General features: G+C 44.4%; 1 protein-coding gene across 2 annotated transcripts in view; it reads right to left on the reverse strand.

Annotated features, from left to right (window-relative positions):
• The window catches only part of BDP1 (BDP1 general transcription factor IIIB subunit), a 1,097,554-nt gene that overhangs the window by 125,373 nt on the left and 951,505 nt on the right, over positions 1-20,676 (reverse strand). For both annotated transcript variants that reach the window (XM_069224223.1, XM_069224213.1), the window contains exons 39-40: positions 4,161-4,353; positions 1,518-1,770 (exon numbers count right to left, since the gene is read on the reverse strand). In XM_069224223.1, the coding sequence (XP_069080324.1) occupies positions 1,518-1,770; positions 4,161-4,353 (446 nt within the window). The remainder of the gene's footprint in view (positions 1-1,517; positions 1,771-4,160; positions 4,354-20,676) is intronic.

Here is a 20,676-nt window from a genome sequence, read left to right on the forward strand (position 1 = left end):
GTGGCCTCTCTCATCCACAAATACCTAAACGGTTTCATTCCTAGAAGTGCTACACTGATTTGGTTTCGAGGATGCGTTTTCCTGTGTATAAAGATTCTTTACACAAACGCTAGCAAGAGCACAAATGGCAATATCTGGCCAGTATTCAGTGTGCAGGGAACCAGGCAAGACTGCCTCATTTCCCCACTCTTGTTTGCTCTGGAGCCATTTGCCATAATATTTAGGGAGGTGGGTGGTGAGTGGGGTATATCACATGGTGATATAACTGACATTCCCTATGTGCAGATGATTTCTGAGGACTGAGATTGCAGATTTTGAGCTATATTATATAGCTGCACAAACACAATGGCTGTTGGGTAGCGGGATGGCACAACACAGAACTCAAGGTTGCCACACTGTTGGAATGTATGATTACTATTGCTCATTGGGCCCTTCGCCCATCTAGACCAAATCCCACCAGAGAGTACCTCACACGAGGTGTGAAGTACTTCCATTGGCAAGCAGTATAACATAACCAGATTACAATCACATTTACATCTCAAATGTCCTTTGCTTGTTCACGAGTATGGGGGAGGGGGGTAGTACAAGCATAGTGTGAAGCTTGACTCCCATTTGACAACATGAAATCTGGATAGGAAGCCTTTGCTTTTTTGTGGAGTAAATTGCTCCTCTATATGCTCTCAGGTTAGAGATGTGGATTTGGTAATGGTGCAAACAAAATCGATGTCTTTATAAACAACAAAACCTAACTCTGTGGTGGTGTTTTTAAAGTAAGACATGTAAGTGAGATATGAATGAGGGATTTCTACACTAAAGTAACAATACAGGAAAGACTTACTGCTATGTTAGTGTGTGCTGTGCCGGATATAGATGGATGAGACATGTCCTCTGTTCCTGGTGACATGTGAATAGTTTTTACTTTACAGAGACGTTATGAACAAAATCTTTTATCTGCCATTTTCAGGGCCTGCTTGTTAACTCTGTTAAACAGCACTACATTCAGAGTGCTATGTAGCATAGTCAAATCACAGTTTGTAACAGACTGATAAATAGAAATTATAACTTGTTTCAGTTAAGAACATTTTATGCTGTTTTCTTGTTCTATCATGGTGGCTCATGTTCACTGAATGTGAAACATGATCCAAGTATAGATCCTGAGCAGCAAAACCCTATTTGGAATACTGTTTTCAGAATTGCTGTAAGACTTTATATTTTAAAACAAAAACAGCAGATTTCAATCACAAATTAATTTAAATCAGTCCATCTACCGGATTTCTGAATTTGATTGGAAGTTGTGTGAAAAAATATACAATTTTACAACACAGCACAATTTATAGTGAATTAAAGTAAGTGTCATCTATGTGACATGGATTTACAATTAGGTAGGGCACTGCATTCCACTTAGGGCATTCCATTGGTTTTCACATTTGTAGACATGCTCATCAGCTAGGTTAAGGTACTTAAGATGCACTTAAGCTATTCAATATATTGCAAATATCCTTTTGAATGATACTTACCTCTACTAGGTTACCAATGTCCTGTTTTGGGGCTTTACATATGTTTTTAGAAGAATCGTTTTGGAAAGTGTGCAGCAAGATTTTCTTGACAGGTAGCTCATCCACATTAATTTCTTGAACATTAGCTTCCCTCTTCCTCAATTTCCGATTAGGCGCTGGTTTGTTTGACTCGATGTACAACTCTGCAGGTCTATGCTGATCACCTGTATGTGAGCTTATTTCTGTATCTGCTGCTGCTTTTAAGGTCTCAGTGCTAAACAATAAAGTACCAGAGTTAATTGTACACACAACATTTACATGGGAGAAAAAAAATATTTTATTGAAAAAACTATTGTCCCCCAAGCACAGAGGTTTTGTTTTACATGATCTCTTCCTCTTCACATTTGTCAGCTCACACTACTTTTCCTTCTCCAAATAACCAAACACAGCCTGCAAATCCAATCTCCAATACAATAATAATTCTGTTCCTTGTGATGAATGTTTAAAACTACAAAATGGTCCTTCCAGAGTGTCCCTCTTATGTGTCCGATATTTATTTGGGTGGTTGTAACACATATATTTCTTGTATCTGCACACATGCCATAAGATGACATAAAAATAGTCTAGAGTAGAGATATTCTGGAAGTTTTAGCATTTGTAGTGATCCTAACCCTTCAACTGTCCTGTTTAGTTTAGATTAAATTGTAATTTCTTTCATCAATGTCTTTCACTATACAAATAAAATCAGTGTACAACAATTAACCACATCCACAGTCAGATACCTGTCGAAATGCTTAAATGTTACATCTTCTACAAAAATTGCTGTGAAATTACCAAATTTAAAATATACACTCTGAAATTCTCAAGTTCCATAGTGGAGGCTAGGGGGTCGGTCTACATAACTTGACCTGATACCTGACTTAAATAGATCATCAAGTCAGTAAATGATTTTTATCATCACTTGTTGGTTACACCTCATGTCATTTTGGTTTCTCATTAACATTTACCATGCTACATCCAGACTATTTCCATCATTCTCGTGACAGAACTGTTCTGGCCACAGATAAAGAAGTAGTAATGCAGCTGTTGTATTTGCTATACCCATCCCTTTAACCAATGGGAAGTCCTTTTTCTCGGTTTCTCTTTATACTGAGGACAACTTAAAAGAAAATGTTACAAATTTTTTGGATGTCTCATATATAATTGGTAAATATAAGCTTCTGAAAGCTTCTGCTTCACAAGATTTTTCACTAGTGGCAATAAATAATACTAAGCAGTTGTATTTAGCCCCCTATGTAGAACATATGTCAGCGTCTACACAAAGGCCTGTTGGTTGCCATTGACAACATAAATATATTGCCTGTCTAGGCATGTTTCCCTTCTCATTTGTGTCCCTATTTTGACTTTCCTCCAAGAAAACAGTAACAACGTCAGTACTTTTAAGACAACTAATTTGCAGTTGTATAAGGTAAACATTGAATCCAGCAAACTTCCACCCCTCTACAAAGTTTCAAACTGGAAGTATTTTTCATCTTTAAGTAAAGAGACATGACATCTACCAAATTATCGGCTATGGCCAACTTTGAATTCACTGCGTACAGGGCAAGCTGTTCGGAACTCTTGCTTGAGTTTATTTACAGACAGAGCTCTGGCTCAAGCGAGACAAATGGCAAGCATTTTGGGAGCTTCAGTTTATTTTACTATAACCGTCTTTCCATCACAGGAATGTCCTGTTTAGAGCTTTCTAGCATGAATGTCATGATTTAAAATTTTGTTTAAATGCAAAATCCTACAATTTGTGGAGGAAAATTACAAACCCAGAGGAGAATCCGCAAACTGTATTTTTGCCACCTCATGGTACAGGAAATTCTGGCTGGTAGATTAACGAAAAATCTATTTTTTCTCCCAATATTAAAGATTGACTACTATCACTGAAATCTAAACAAAGCCATATATCCAGTCATCTTCTGTACCCCTATTTTCTATATATGCTTTCTTTGGCCAGACCTGTAGACTCAATTCACTTCTAGAAGTCTCTGATACTACCTTAGCTACTTGAATAAAATACTGCAAAAGAGTACCATAGTAAAGGAAACGATTCTAGAAACACTTACAGGTTTTAGGATCCCAGAGCCACCATACACCCTAATTCCTCACCAACAAGGCAGATCTTGGAGGTCGAACCACAATAGGGATTTAGCATTATATATACCATGGTTAAAGCTCAAGATTAACCATGCTACCCATTTTAGCCACTGATGAGGACTGTGAAAATGAAGACAGATAAAGTTGCAATTCCCCTTGTACTTACCAGCATTATACTGAGCTGTACCCTTGCTTGCCACAATACTACTTTTCTCCAACATCCCAGTGGGGATATACTGACTTGATCACAGGTTGTAGTAATGTAGTACTGAACACAGGGTACATTGAGCGCAGTTTTGTTTTCTTGCCCTAATGGAGAGGAACCGGGGGAGAGAGTGGAGTTTCAAAAAAGATAGAAAGCTTTTAGTTATGGAAGCAACAAGGTGCCTATTTCTTGGTGCGTGTCACCTACACTGGTGAGGACTGACGAAAAAAGGACAGATGGTAAATTGACCTAATTTTGATTCGTGAACTAGCAGTGCTAGGAAATATACATTTTCAGAACAGTCAGCTGCCTACCTTGAAGCTTGGGTTACATCCAACATGTCGGTGTCAACAGTAGCTAGGACCACTGGAGCTGGTAACAAATCTTGTAAAATCGAAGGAGTAGTTTCTTCATGGTATCCATCAACAGAAGGAGATGGGATTTCTACCAAAGTTAAAATAATAGTCGGTTCTTCCACTGAACTTCCACTTGAATTAAGATTAGTGGCTGAAAAATAAAAAACAAGAATAGTATGCCTTCCAAAAACTGTGTTTAACGAAACAATGGACCTGCAAGATTAGATGTTACAAATCACAATTTACAGGGAAGTAAAGTGATTTGCTCAGTATTTCAAGATTTTCAGGTAAGTACTGAGGCCAGCATTAGATCCCAAGTCCAGAGTACAAAAGCAGCCTTTACCCAGCAAGGACACAATACCTACTTGTAGATAACAGGTCTAAATGCAAGAACACTAGCACGCAAGAGATTTACCCCATCTCCTACTATTAACATTACAATGAATAGAATGAAATCCTAGCTACCCCCACTACCAGAATGAAACACTATCCTCCAATACCTCCTGCATAACTGCAGAGTAGCAAAAACAACCTGCATACTGCTGACTTGATCACCTCAAACAACCTACACCTGAACTCCCTGCTTAAAATCTCATTGAATGTATTCTCTCAACCAGTGCTGGGTCTGCTATCTCTTCTGAATACACTAATCAGACAAAGATCTAAGAAGAATAGCAGTAGGTTAGCAGTCATACCTAAAACCTACAGAAAACCTGACAATTTAAAGACAAATGATTCATTTCCTTCCTTCAATGTCAGTTGAAATAAAAACGACTTCTACCCCTATTAAGCCCCATGTCATATCACACACCAGGCAATGACATTTTGTACAATAATTGATCACATTTTTCACTCCATTATTAATCAACTCGGACATCTTCCTTGATGGATTCAACATCCTAGTACAAAACAGTCCCATTCAATTATGTGAATGTTACATACACTCACAAAAGACCCCTCTGGGGTCCCTGTTATCATGAAAGCAGAGCAGATCTAAACTAAAAGTCACCACTTCCTGATGAACTCTGTCTCCCATATTTCAAAGTTGTCACTACTGGACAGCCCAGGATATCCAGTTGTAAGAGACATCAAAAACACTGCTATAGGCTAACTCTTGAGGTCACACCACTGCTACATTTCAATCTTCTAGATAAGGAGATGAACAAACTCACAGCCCTGTGGAACAAATAAATGACAGACTATGGACAACTTTGCCCTACAAACGACTGGCACACTGGTTCCCTAAAGAACTGAAAGAGGACAGAACAATCGTCAGCTCTTCTTAAAATACTTGACAAAAATGCTATCACCAAATCTGATGCAACTGAGTTCAAAGAATCAAATATACAAACTCAACTTCATAGCAAAATTGACCTATATTACAAAAGAGGTTAAACAAGTGAAATAAATATGCCTGAAAATCATTTTTGAGGGCATGAAACAATCCACAATGCCAAAATCACAAGTGATCAACATTTTCAAAGAAAGAGAGGAGGAAATCTCCTTTTTACTTTAGAGAAGGTGAAGAAGATAGATCTCTCCCTCACACACCGCTTGAAATTCCATATCTGCAACTCCATAGCACAAAAAGCCAAGGCCACACGGCCCACTTAAAAAAAAAAAAAAAAAAAAAAAAAAAAAAAACTTCGATAGAACTGTTCAGCACAATTGCCAAAATTAAATATTCCACACAATTCTCTTAACTCATTCTTATCTCTCTACTTAAGTAAATGAACTCCCCTGTTACTCCCCACTGAATGAACATAATTAGTATCTCGCTGTCCCAAGGAACCGTTTTAGAATCCCCAAAAGACATGCAAAACAATGTGTTCTTTCTAGAAGAAACACTGAAAAGACCCCACAAATCTGAATAATTTCAGCCTGGAATCTAATCTACCTTGTTTGGCCACGGTTTTACAAGGGGCATGGTGTCCGAGCTTACTCATTACACTGATAAAAGAGATCTAGTAGATTAGTTCTAGTGAAGCTTAAGCTTTGTTATAACACGAAGGCCGCACCTCCAAATTTTGACAAAGGGGTGTCCTGACTCGTTTTGCTGCTTGAAGTACAAGTTACTTACCTTCGGTAACAATATATCTGTTTTTTTCTAGTTGTAGATTCCTTACCTTAGAATTTCCCCCAAGCTGTCAGACTGGATCCGGAGATTTTTCTTCGAGCAATACCCTTGCGCGTCGATAGGTGGAGTTGGTCGAGTCCGCGGGCGTCATAGGCGTCTGAAGCACCGAGATGACATCAGGAGCCGTACATAGACACCACCTCAGCGCAGTGATGTAAGTTTCTTTTCACAACTTTCCACGCCAAAGCACAGAGCCGCGAAGAATACTGAAATTGGTGCTCCAGAGCTTAGGACCTCAATGGGGAAGCCCTGTCCCTAGAAATCAGTTCGCAAGCTGGGAGGATGGGTGGGTCGGTAAGGAATCTGCAACTAGAACATGATATACTGTTACCGAAGGTAAGTAACTTGTACATCTGATAGAGACTTCGAGTTGCAGATTCCTTACCTTAGAACAGATACCCAAGCAATGCCCTCGGAGGTGGGCTGCGAACCAAGATCATACTGGAAAGTCCTGCAGGACCAAACGACCAAAGTAGCTGCCCCTACCGACCTGACTGTCCAGGCAGTAATGTTTAGTAAACTTGTACAGGGATGTCCACAAGCTGCCTGGCAGAAACCCAGGACAGGAACTCCGCATGCTAATGCAGTGGAAGCAGCAGTTGCTCTGGTGGAATGAGCGTGCACACCCTCAGGGGGTTGCTGCTTTGCCAAAGTTTGGCACATTTTAATGCAAAGAAGTACCCATCGTGAGATGGTACGTTTTTGCACCGCCCTCCCTTTCTTCGCACCCACATATCCAACTAAGAGTTGATCGTCCACCCGTAAATCTTTAGTATGATTGAGATAGAAGGCCAGTTCTCTTTTTGCATCCAGGAGGTGGAGTCTCTCCTCATGAGAAGGATGTGGGGATGTGTAAAAAGTAGGCAAAGTGATGGACTGGCCTACATGAAAAGGTGAAATGACTTTGGGAAGGAATGAGGCTCTGGGGCGAGTGCCTTAGTCAGGGTGCACAGACAAAAATGGGGGCTTAGAATATAGAGCCTGAAGCTCAGTCACCCTGTGAGCAGAAGTGATGGCAACAAGAAAAACAGTTTTGAAAGTAAGGAGTGGTAAGGGACAATTGTGCAACGGCTCAAAGAGAGCACACATTAACTAAGTAAGAACATGGCTGAGGTTCCACTGAGGCATGATAAACAGAGTGGGAGGAAATAAATGGGAGACACCCTTAAGGAATCTACTAACAATAGGAGACTTAAAGAGTGAAGGCTGATCAGGCAACCTAAGAAAGGCTGAGAAAGCTGTTAAATAGCCTTTACGGGTGCCCAAAGCAGAGCCCTGCTGGGACAAAGAAAGAATGAACAAAAGAACCTCTGAAAGAGGAGCAGAGAGGGGAATCAACAGATTTGTTGGTTCACCATGCCACAAATGTATGCCAACAGCAGGCATATACCGTTTTGGTGGAGGGATGTCTGGCTGCCATGATTACATCACAGACTTCGGATGGAAGGTCAAAAGCCGTCAACTGCTGCAGCTCAATCTTCATGCATGAAGGCGGAGATTGGACAGGTTCGGGTGGAGAACCGTCCCCTGTTGCTGTGACAGAAGATCCTCCCGAAGAGGCAGTCTGAGTGGAGGATGGGGGGCCATGCTCAGTACTATTGTCCATGAACACTTGCACCACTTTCCCTTTGAGAGAGGGAAGAAATGCTTTCAATGCAAGCCTGATCGCCCGGAGCTCCCAAAAATTGATATGGAGCCCAGACTCTAGAGGCCTCTGATCACTGCCTCTCCCATGTGGCCGTCCCATCCCAGAAGTGACGCGTTTGTCACTATTGAAAGATCTGGTTGAGAAAGGGAGAGGGATCTGCCATTGACCCAACGCCGATTCGAAAGCCACCACTGCAGGTCTTTCGCAGCCCTCTCCCAGATCTGAACCATGTCGGAGAGATTTCTCTGATGCTGCGCCCACTGGAACTTCAAGTCCCACTGCAGAGCCTGCATATGTCATCTGGCATATGTCACTAGCAGGATGAAGGAGGCCATGAGGCCCGGCAGACTCAGAGCCATTCTCACTGAAACCCAAGATAGAGGCTGAAAGATCTGAATCATAGCCTGAATATCCTGGACTCGCTTTTCGGGAGGATAGGCTTGAAACTGCACGGACTCCAAAACAGCTCCAATCAAAGTGAGTGTCTGAGAGGGAGTCAGGTATGACTTCAGCACATTTACAGTGGACCCCAGAGTGTGCAGGAGGCTCGCCCTTGTCTGAAGGTGGGAGACCACTTTCTGGGGCGAGTCCCCCTTCAACAGCCAGTCGTCGAGGTAGGGGAAGACTGAAACCCCTAACCTGCACAGATAACCTGCAACCACTCCCATCACTTTCGTGAACACCCGAGGGGCGCTGTTAAGGCCAAAGGGAGCATGGTGAATTGAAAGTGCTTGTGACTTACCATCAATCCTAGGTAAAGTCTCTGGGCAGGCAAGACAGGGATATGGAAATAAGCGTCTTGCAAGTCCAACGCTGTCATCCAGTCTCCTGGGTCCAAGGCAGACATGACCTGAGCCAGAATGAGCATTTTGAATTTCTCCTTCTTGATGAAGAGATTGAGGGCGCGAAGGTCTAGGATAGGACGTAAGCCCTTGTCTTTTGTGGGCACCAGAAAGTAGCAGGAATACCAACCATAACTTACTTCTGGCGCAGGGACCCTCTCTATGGCTCTCTTGGCCACGAGAGATGCGACTTCCTAGCGGAGAAGTGCCAAAGGATCTTCCGGAATACGGCTGCATTATGGAGGCATGGCTGGTGTGGCAGTCTTGAAGGGGAGAGAGTAGCCCTTCCGAACGATCTGCAAAACCCACCTGTCCGTAGTGATGGATTCCCAGTGGGGCAGGAGATTGTGAATCCTGCCGTCAACTGGTCCTATGGGGGGATGGACTAGGAAGGTTTGGAGGCTGCAGCAGGGGTAGACTGGGCAGACCTCTGGTTCCCTGTCCCACGGCCACGTGGGATTTCGCATCCCCGACCACGCGTGGGCGGAACGGCATGTGTGGTACGGTGGCTGGGAAAGGGCGGTGACAGGGAGCCCCTTCCGTGGTCACAAAAGGGGTGAAAACCAGACTGTTGGGGACGAGGGGCAGTCGAAAGGCCGAGGGACCGAGCCTTAGCCCAGTAGTCCTTGAACCTTTCAAGCACAGAGTCCGCCTTGTCTCCAAAGAGACGTGTGCCTTTAAAGGGCATGTCCATGAGGGACTGTTGGAAACCAGATGTTCTCAACCAGGCATGGCACCTCAAGGCCACCGTCGTTGCAACCGATCTACCCAGAGAGTCGATCGTGTCCAGCTGCCTTCAGATAGTGAACTTTTCCACGTCTTTCCTATTGGTAACCGCTTGGGAGACAATAGCATGGGCATTCTCCGGCATTTGTGGCAAGACTTGCGTGACTGCATCCCACAGAGAGCGAGTATAATGGCCCAAAAGGCATGCGGTGTTCACTGAAAACATCCCCTTTCCAAATTGGTCCAGTATTTTTGATTCCCTATCTGGAGGTGCGGGAGAAAATGCGCCAGAGAATGAGGATGCCTGGGTAACAAGGTTCTCAGGCGTGGGGTGTTTGGACAGGAATTTAGGGTCATTCGAGGTGGGCTGATGGCAGCGTGCGATTGTCCTGTACACAAGAGCCCCTGTGTTGGGTCTGGACCGAGTACCTAAAAGGACATTGGTAAGGGCTTCATTGAATGGAAGAAGAGGCTCAGATGTGGAAGCCCCTGGAAGAAGCACCTCCGTCAGGAGATTAGACTAACCTGAAAAATAGGCGGCTCAAGGCTGAGGACTTCAGCCACTCTACTGACCACCATGGAATAAGTAGCTCCCTCTGCCGTAGTCACGGTCGGAGGAGACAACATGCCAGCATCTGGTGAAGTATCCAGACCACTGGCCTCACCCAATTCCTGTGCCCAGTCCAAGTTAGGATCATCCTGGTATTCATAAAGGTCCAGGGACCCCCCCAATCCTTCCCTGTATTCATACCCATAAGAATAAGGGTCAGAATCGAACCTGGGGTAACTAGACCCCAATCGAAGAAGGCGACTGCAGACGCCGTTCCGACTCCAAACTGTGGGGGGTCAGGATTGGGTCGAAGTCGATAGTGGGCACCACCAATGTTTGGAGCATCGACAGTCGAACCAGCATTGGGGAAGGTCTTGATGGTACGACTGGTGTCGGTACGGATCCAGGAGTGGATCCGGAGGGGAGGTCGGTGGCCCGAGTCAGACCCACTGGCGTGGAACCCGAAGGCCCTCCATCGGAACCCCCTGGGCCCAAAGAAGCGGTAACAGTGTTGGACTGCCCAAAAAAAGGAGGAGCATGGCCTCATAGAATTTTCCAGCGGTTGCTCTGGCTCCCGAAAGCTCGGTGAGGTGCAGAGCAGAACCAAAAGTAGGCTCTGAGGATGGAGGCTAGAGCGTCAACGCTCCTCCTGCATTGCATCAGCCGAAATACGTGGTGACGAGTGGTGGTGGCTCCACGAGCAAGACCGGGACCAATGCGGAGTCGAGCGCCGGTCCACCATAAGCATGAGGGTCTGCTTCCTCAAGGCCTTCGGGTGCATGGCCCGGCACTCAGAGCACGACTTCAGGTCGTGGTCGCACTCCAGGCACCACAAACAGGCCCGATGCAGATCCGTCGCTGACATCATGCGGTGGCAATCCTCGCAAGGTTTGAATCCAGTCTTGGGGGACATCTGGACATCTTGACGCACCAGAATTTCACCAAAAATACAAAAGAAAGGTCAAAGCAGTCCAAAAATAATTAGGGTAGCCCTCTCCGATTTAGCGTATGTCGTGGAAAGAAAAGATCGGGCGTCACTGCGCTGAAGCGGGGTCTATATACTACTGCCAACATCATTACGTCAACTACAATGCCAACGGAGTCGACTGAGGCCACCTATCAATGCGCAAGGGGATTGCTCGAAGAAAAATTTGCGGATACAGTCTGACGCCTGGGGGGAGATTCTAAGGCAAGAAATCTGCAACTAGAAGTCTCTATCAGATCTTTTCAACTGCATTGGACATAGTGAGCCATGCCACTCTGGAAAATCCTCAAAGAGAATAAAGAATTTATGTGACCGTCCTTATCTATTTCTTCTCTTACTTGGAAAACAGTCTGTTTCTCCCTTGTGTGGAGCCCTCAGAGCAGCACATGATGACAATGCAAAATTATAACTTTTTTTAAACCACATGGGGAATTTTGAACTTTCCCAAAGTATTTCAGAATTTGAGCTAAAGTATACCCTAGGTATACTGGTCTGTTTTGGGGAAATCTTCACTTGTCCCAAATATCCTAGTAGTAGAATAGTACATTTGTCGTCAGCATCCAAACACACTCTGCTGCCCTGAAAGAGCTACCTAGGCAAGAAACTCGAATACGTTTGGAAAACGGGAAGCAATGCATGAAAATTACTACCTTCTTTTTTTAACCCGGGGATGATGCAAAAGGCTTGTTCTTTCCTTTATAATTTTCAACTTCTGTCTGGAGCCATTTTACATTTTCATTAGTGCTAAAGTCTCCTATCAAATTCACAAAGATGATGACAAGATGTATCAGCCAATCCACGTGAAAGATGCAACATTCCTGGCTACAATTCTCATGGATAAACAAACATTCATGTCACGCCAAAACCTAAAGCTCAATCTGCTTGAAGCATAGCCCTTCCTGTTACCCCTTTGTAATTGCCTATCCATATTCAATATGTCATAGCTCAAATATGGTGTTAAACTGTAACTGCTTAACTGTGAAGTACACCAAACCTCACCCTCCAACTACACATCAAAGCAATGGCAAAGAGGGGACAATCTGAACTTAGCCCCCTGTTGAGGGAGGAAACCAAACCTTTCATCTATGTACATTTTAAACTTGTAAGTGAATTCCTCATACTGTTGAGAGTGGATTATAGAAAAATACTATTTGCAGGTATTTAAAAATTGCATCTACGTCCAATTAAAGCAACCCTCTAAAAATCTGCCAAACTGAAGAGTATGACTCCCTCTCCCCTGTTCTGGTATCTGTAAAGTGGCACCCAATTAAGTGAAGAACATTTTTAACTAGCATGTATCACACATAAATTAACGTTTTTAGGAATCCCAACTTTTTTTAGCAGACAGCACATCACCACGAAAAGGCAAACCGAGACAAACATTTACTTTAAAAAAAACAGAGACGGGAAGAACTCCTAAATATTTCATCTTTTATGCCTAGGGAGTGGGACTCTAATCCCACCAGACATTAAGGCAACTGCCTCTGATACTTGGACAAAAAAGCTGAGAAGCCTGCTGTTTCAACTTAACTTTCAAACATAATGTAATTTCTAAAACAGACCCCATAACTGCCAATGATCCGCAATTATTTTATTTACTTGAACTGAATGTCTTATTTTTTGTGTTTTTCACAGCATGAACCAGACCCATCAGTGTAGCAAAGTGCTTTACATGGAAGCTAAAGTATATATGATACATAACACCTAGAAGTTAATAACAGAAAGCGACAAAATCTATGTGTGTGAAACCTCCATGGGTACTCCAAATTGGAACATATCACCAGTGTGTCTTTGTTAGTGGGCTTCTGGTATACTGGTATTGTAGTTCGCATACCTTGTAAAGTAGCATACTGGAAACTCTCGTCTTCTATAGGGCACGTCTGATCAAGTGTCTAGGACATCAATTAGGCATTGTTCGTCATGCTTTAGTTTCCAGCTGATAGTGTAGTTAAAGTAATAGTATTTTGAAATCTCTCTTGAATATATATTTTAGACAATCATTCTGATGGAGGGTGGGATGCACTTCCACACTCTAGGCCCACTCTCTGACGATAAGTTACCTACCTTGGTAATGCTCTTTCTTGTGGATACTTTCAATGCAGATACCTCACTTTTCTAATCCTCTCACGTGTCAGACTGCAAAAGGATACTTCTCCTGCAATAGTTCTCATGAGCCAGCAATCAGAGTCTGTGATGGCTCAGTCCCATCTACAGAAGTGATGACATAGATACATGTATAGGTAACCCTCCTGCTCACTAGCGTTCGAGTATTAAACCCATTTCTTCGAAACACTAACAAAGTGACTAACAAATTGGGATGTCAAGAGCATACGCTCTCTAGCTTGGACCTTGATAACAAATCAGAAGTATGCTCCATAGAAGAGGGATGCAGGTGGATGGTTAGGAATCTGTGGTCCTCTAGACAGAATGTTACTGCAAGAAAGTAACTTATTATTTTGAAAGGTACTCCACAGATTCCTCACCATGTGGGTCTGAATAGTAGACTTTATACCACGAAATCCTGCAGGACGAATGGGTGGACCGATGTCTGCAAATCTGAGAGTCCATAGAGTAGTGTCCGGAGAAGGTAAGGACAGACACCTATGTAGCAGCTTGGCAGATGTCCAATATCGGAACACCTCTAGCCAAGGCCACAGTCACAGCTATCACCATTGAGGAATGGGAATGAAGGCCCTCAGGCGGATTCTTTTTGGCTGGAGCATAGCACAGCTTAATACAAAGGACAATACACCTCCATAATATCTGTTTCTGGACTGCCTTTCCTTTCTTTGCACTTGCAACCTAAACAAAGAATTGATCAGTTGATGTGGAGATTACAAGCCCACTTAGGATCCAACTGGTGTAGCCTCTCCTACTCCTTAAAGGGATGCCCCACATGAAATGGAAACATCACCTTTGGCAAAAAGGACACAGAATCTGAAACACCAACTTGTCAGGAAAAGGGTGGTAAGTGGTGGCTGGACAGACAAAAACTGCAATTCACTGTTACAGCACGCTGAAGTGCCAGCAAAGAGGAACACTGTCTTGAAAGTCAAAAGTTCCAAGGTGCAACTGTGTCAAATTCCACACATATCGAAAAGGTATAGACCGATGTAACACCCTACTGCAACATGATAAAAAGAACGGGGAACCTAATGTAAGACCTAAATGAAACTTGCCTATTCACACAAATGTAGGCCAGAACAGATGGACCTCATGGCTGCATGGTGAGCTGCCAAAATCAAATACATCACCTTCAGAGGGTGGTCGAAGGGGCTCAATTGATTCTGCTCAATATCCATGCCTGGAGGTGTAGCTTGTGAAGGATGCTGCCATCCTGTCGGAATAGCATCATCCCGCGAAGAGGCAACTGAAATGAGGGACAGTTATAGCATGTCAATGTACAAAATACTCTTATCTCAATCCAGAGCTATCAAGGCTAGCTGGGCCTGGTCCCTCCTGCCCTTCTCCAGAACCTTAGGGATAAGAGGCAGGGGGACGTAATGCCTAACTGAGATCAGAATACCATTGACAGTAGAACACGTAACTCAGAGAGTGTTGTGGTAGGAACTCTAGGTTGCAAAAGGATGGATGGACATTGAGTGTTCTTGGAGATAGAAAAGAGATCTACTGAGGGCACGTCCCACTGTGTTAAGATGCCCTTAGTCACCTCCAGGACTAGACATCACTTGTGAGCAGCAAGATGACACCTGCTAAGCCACCTCTGGGAGTCAAAATCATTTGTGATCAGCAAGATGATACCTACTGAGTGTGTCAGCCCTGAGGTTCCAGGAGCCTGCTAGGTGACTGACAATTAGGTATCTCCTGTATAGCGCTAGCCACAGCCTAGACCCCACCCCGCCTAGTAGAACACAGAGGCAGCATTGTCCATGAGATTCTGGATTTACCTGCCCCTGATGGAAGGCAGAAAGGTCTTGAGGAATAGACATATGACACCCAGCTGCAGAATGTTGACATGGTGACGCTGCTCCACCGCAGACCTCTTAATTCAACATAATCCAGGTGACCTCTAAAGCCCAAGGACGTTGCATCCAATCACTACCATGGGCTCTCAAAGGGGGTAAGACTACTTTGCCTGATGTCAGCTTGATGTCAGTAATAGAGCTTTGAATGGCGTGGGATACCACTTAAAATATACAGATGTTGTTTGAGAGACATACCCCAGTGCTTCATAAAAAGGATAAGCTTTCCTGGTGGATACTCCATCTATCTGCAGATTCCTCACCTTAGGAATCTGTGTGCCAGACTGGATCTAGAAACTCTTGCAACAGCTCCTGTGTGCCGACAGGTGCACTATAAGCCTCAGTCATGACTCTGCCCAACCTCTGCATAACGGCTTCACCCAGCTTGCTGACGTCAATTGCCTTTTCAATGTAATGCCCCCTCCAAAGAGGTGGTTCTAAGGAGAGGACTTGCACCAGGGAGCAAGTATGGCTAAGCAAGTAAAAATGACAAAGCACACAAGGTTCGATGCAGTAGTGCCTGGAAAAGTACAGCTAGATGCTCATGTGGCAGATGGCCAAAACAGAAAACCCTAAGCAAAGGCTCTGGTGGCAGATTTCACTCTGGTGCAATGGGGCATTAGGCATCAGGAGGACCTTTTTGGGTTAAGGTGTAACATAGTGTGATGCAGAGGACAATCCATATGATAAGGTCCATTTCTGGAGTAGACCGTCTATCCTTTTTTTTGCAATGGCAACTCCAACAAACGATTGACCATCATCAATTCAGTACTCCTTAATCCCATCACTATAGAAAATAAGGACACAACGCAGGTCCAACCAGTCAAGCAATCCTCACTTCATTATGCATCATATGCCTTAAGGTCAATTTATTTTGCTACAGCTCATAGGGAATCTCAAAACTATTCTTTTTTTCAAGGTCTAATACTACTGTCTCTAAGTCAACTGTCTCTTTTATAGTCTCTTTGTCTTCAGCTATAAGATAAGCCATGATGTTCTATCTAAAAACATATCTGGAGAGTCAAATGAAACAAAATTATATGCCAAGCAATGACCCAACCAGAGGTTCAGGTGCTACATCCTTGTAAGGACTTCCCACATACCGTCTATATATAGCTCAAGTTGTGAGTGGTCTGAGATGCCGCATGCCACCTTTTGTGTCTCCAAGACTAAGTGCAAGTTAGAAAATAGAAAGAAAAAATAATTGAAACAAGAGAAAGACTCATGTGCAGCATAACAGAACAATTTATTGGCCGGTTGTGTGCCAAGTGCACTCAATATCACTCAGCTCCAGTGAAGAAGGCTATGACCATCTGTTGGTACTCTAGGCCTGCAGGGTTTTAAAAACTTTTTATTACTGGCATTTATCATGGATACAACTGCATAGTCTTTCAACATACAACACAAAAACTTATTTTTAGTCAGCTAGGGTGCACATATGATATGACCAACAAAATAATTTTGTAAATGAAATTGCATCAGCATAGTCCCATGTAGCAAAAAGTTGTGACTTTGTCTGTGTGGAATTGGGCTATAATCTTGTGAGTGCTGAAAATCAGGTCACAGTTAACTTCTTCTAATCGCCTATAGATCCAGCTACACAAACAAAGTCGTTTTAAGGAGTGAAAAACTTCAACCGTAACCTAAAAAACATATGTGAATGCTCAGCTACTTTCCTAAGTGTTACAGGAGGTCAACCAATCAATCAGTGCATTTGTAGAGCGCGCTACACACCCGTGAGGGTCTCAAGGCGCTGGGGGGGGAGGGAAGGGGGAAGCTGCTACTGCTCGAACAGCCAGATCTTGAGGAGTCTCCTGAAGGTCAGTAGGTCCTTGGTCAGACGTAGGTGGATGGGGAGGGTGTTCCAGGTCTTGGCAGCGAGGTAGGAGAATGATCTGCCGCCGGTTGTTGTCCTGTGGATGCTTGGAACGGTGGTGAGGGCGAGGCAGGCAGAACGGTGCTGACGGTACAGGGTGTAGAAGGTGAGTCGATCATTGAGGTATCCTGGTCCGGCGTTGTGGAGTGCTTTGTGGGCGTGGGTGAGGAGTTTGAATGCGATCCTTTTGTTGACAGGGAGCCATTGTAGGTCTCTCAGGTGGGCTGTGATGTGGCAGGGGATGTCGAAGATGGGGCGTGTGGAGGCGTTCTGTATCCGTTGCAGTCTTTTCTGGAAAACGGCCCTGGTTCCCGCGTAGAGAAGGTTGCCGTAGTCTAATTTGCTGCTGACGAAGGTCTGGGTGAACGTCCTTCTGGTTTCGGTAGGGATCCACCTGTAGCTTCTGCAGAGCATGCGGAGGGTGTTGAAACAGGAGGATGAGACGGCGTTTAACTTGTTGGGTCATGGCGAGCGATGAGTCAAGGATAAAACCCAGGTTGCGTGCGTGGTTGGTGGGCGTTGGCAGCATTTTTTTAATCAAAGATATTGCCTCTCCCCTCAGTTTGTGTTTCACAGTCATCATAACGTTAGTTCATAGTGGCACACATTACCCATTATGGTCCCTGCTCAGCACAGTTTCCCCTACATGATTTATGTCAACAACAACCACGACATATCTAGTTTGCCAATCAACAATTTGAGCAGAATGCAAACATTCAGGAACACTCAAGCTTAATACCAAACGTTCCTGACCAAGTTTATCCAGGTATGTATGCTGTATAGTAAAAAGAAAGACTCCGTAAATAGTATTGCCACTCCCCTCAAATCTTTTGTGAATTCTACATACACTACTATGGAAAAACATAACCAGCCAAAGGTGTTTCATTTAGGGTATCAAGTCTCTGATGAGGGCCTGGGGGCTCACCTGAGAAGCATGCATCATTTTACCATGCCCTTAAATCATTGTTCAAATTATACTTTTTACAGGTTAGTGGTAGTGCCCATTGCTAGAAATTAGGTTTCTGGTTGGCAGAGCCAAACAGGAATCACAATCATGGTCAGGGTAAGTGTCAGGCAAACCCTAAATTTAACCATGGTCACCCTCTGGTTGCCTCTAAGTTAAACAGTCAGGAAATGTGTAAAGTATTTGTGCAACACTTCACACAATAGGTGAAATCACCACATAAAAACATGCCACACATGGTTAGAAAACTAGAACGTAATTTAATAAATAAATAAGACCAAAAAGCCAAAAATCCAACAAGTAGAACTTGCACTAGGAATTTTTGTGAAGAATAAACTGTAAAATAGCACAGAGAAGCAAGAAGCGCCAACTGGGGATATCTGGTCGCGCTGGACCGGGAAAAAGTCAAATGTTCAATCAATCGATCAATCAATGGATTTATATAGAATGGGTATTCAGCAGGGGGGATATCCAGGCCATGGGGCTGGAGGACTCAGTCGAATAGCCAGGTGTTCAGTGTCCTTTGGAATTCCAGTAGAGAAGATAAGGTAGGGGAGGGTTGTTCCAAATCTTGGCCACCAGGTATGAGAAGAAGTGTCCTCTACTTCTGCTGCAGTGGATACGCGGTGTGTAGGCGAGGGAAAGGGATGTGGAGCGTAGATATCTTGAGGGGTGGTAGAATCTGAGGCGCTGGTTGATGTAGGCAGGTCCCTGGCTGTGCAGAGCCTTACATAATGGAACAGCAGCTAAAATGTACATCTTCTCTGTCAGGGAGCCAGTGGACTCTTCTGAGGTGGGGAGTGATAGGTGTTCGCCGGGGGAGGTCAAGGGCGAGTCTGGCTGCAGCATTCTGTATGGTCTGAAGTCTCTGTAGAAGGTTTGTGGAGATCCCTGAGTAGAAAACATTGCTGTTGTAGAATTGGCTGGTGATGAGGGCCTGTGTGCCGGTATGTCTTGTGTCCTGGTGAGCCATTTGAAGATTTTTCGAAACATGCATAGGGTGAAGAAGCAGGCAGAGGAAACTGCAATGATGTGGGATCTAATGGTCGGTTGACTATCCAGGATGATCCTGAGGTTTCTGGTGTGTTCTGCTGGGTTGGCTGATAGTCCTACCAGAAGCTGTTTCAAGCGGAGACATTGCTACAGAAGATGAGTACTTCCGTTTTGTTAGTTACGTTTCAGACAGTTGTCTTTCATTCACTTTGCAATGCTCATCATGCATCTAAGGAAGATGGTTCTGGTGGGGTCTTCGAAGAGGAGGAGGACGATTGGGTGTCGTCTGTGTAGAATATGATGTTGAGTACATGGGATCTGATGATGTCAGCCAGTGTTGTCAAGTCAATGATGATCCCTGGGTGACCGCAAATGATGTCTTTGGGTTTGTAGATGAAAGGGTGCAGGCAAACTTTCTGAGTTCGCCTGGTGAGGAAGGAGGTGATCCATTTGAGTGCATCACCTTGAATTCCACTGTGGTGCAGTCTTATGATCAGTATGTGGTGCGATACTGTGTCGTTGGCTGCCAGGTGGTTGAGGAGGATGACTGTGGTCGTCTCTCCTCAGTTGAGGTGGGTTCAGAAATTATCTGTTGCAGCCATCAGGGAGGTACTGGTGCTGTGGCTGCTGCGGAATCCAGACAGAGATGTTGAGGAGGTGGTTCTCATTCAGGTGTCTTGTGAGCTGCCTGTCAACAGCTTTTTCCAGGACCTTGTCCGGGAAGGGAACGAGGGAGACAGCACAGTAGTTTCTGAGTTTGCTGGGGTTGGCTGATGGCGCTGTGAGTAAAGGTTTGACCTCGGCGTGTTTCCAGTCTTCGGGGACAGTGGCTTTGGTAAGAGAGGTGTTGAACAGAGTGCTAAGTTCATGGCTGATCCTCTGGTTTCCAGGACTGAAGATGTGGTGTGGGCAGAGGTCGTGGGAGCTCCTGAGTGGACGATACTCATGATGGTGTCTAGGAGAGTGAGCTGGTTCCATTGGGTCGACAGGTGGTCGGAGCAGGAGGGTTTGGGAGGGGAGGGGAGGGAGAAAGTCTGCCTGCGTGGGATAAGGATCCAAGTTTCTGTAGATGGTGCTGATCCTGTTGTGGTAAAAATTGGTGATGTTGTGGCAGAGTTCTCGAGAGGGGGTTATGTTGGTTTCTGTGGCCATTGGGGATGGAGAACTCCCTGATGTTTTGTTTAAAGTTCTTTGCTTCCATTGGAGCTTGGTATCGATCTGATTGGCTAGGATGCTCTTCTCTCTTATCATTCTGCTGTAGTGGCTATGGAAGGATTTGTAGGTAGCTGAGGGTATTTTTTCTTAGGAAGTCATATGTTTTGCTATTCTCAGTTCAATCGGTGTACCATCTTGCTTGCTTGGTGGATCTGATGTGCTTGTTGGGTCTTGATGGGGGCAACGTGGTTGGCGCTGTTGGTTATCCAGGTGTTGAAGTTCTTGACACTTTGGTTGAGGTTTGTAGGGGTGTCTGGTTTGGATGAGTAGCGAGTATCGGCCAATGGGCATTTGTGACTCTGCTCTAGCTGCGGTGCGGGTTTTGGATGACATGGTGGTGGAGGTGTGCAGGTTGGAGATGTTGAAGAAGACGATAGAGTGGTCTGTCAAGGTGAGTTCTGGGATATGACTGCATTTGACTCATTTGCTGGAGGTGAAGATTGTTTTCAGTGTATGTCCTGTGATGTAAGTAGGTTCTTTGATAGGTTGGGTGAGGCCAATGTTGTTCATGATTTCGAGGAGGTTGTTGGTGTTGTGGTCACTGGGGTTGTCGAG

Source organism: Pleurodeles waltl, chromosome 1_1 (assembly GCF_031143425.1).
Source record: "Pleurodeles waltl isolate 20211129_DDA chromosome 1_1, aPleWal1.hap1.20221129, whole genome shotgun sequence".
Classification (NCBI taxonomy): Eukaryota; Metazoa; Chordata; class Amphibia; order Caudata; family Salamandridae; genus Pleurodeles; species Pleurodeles waltl.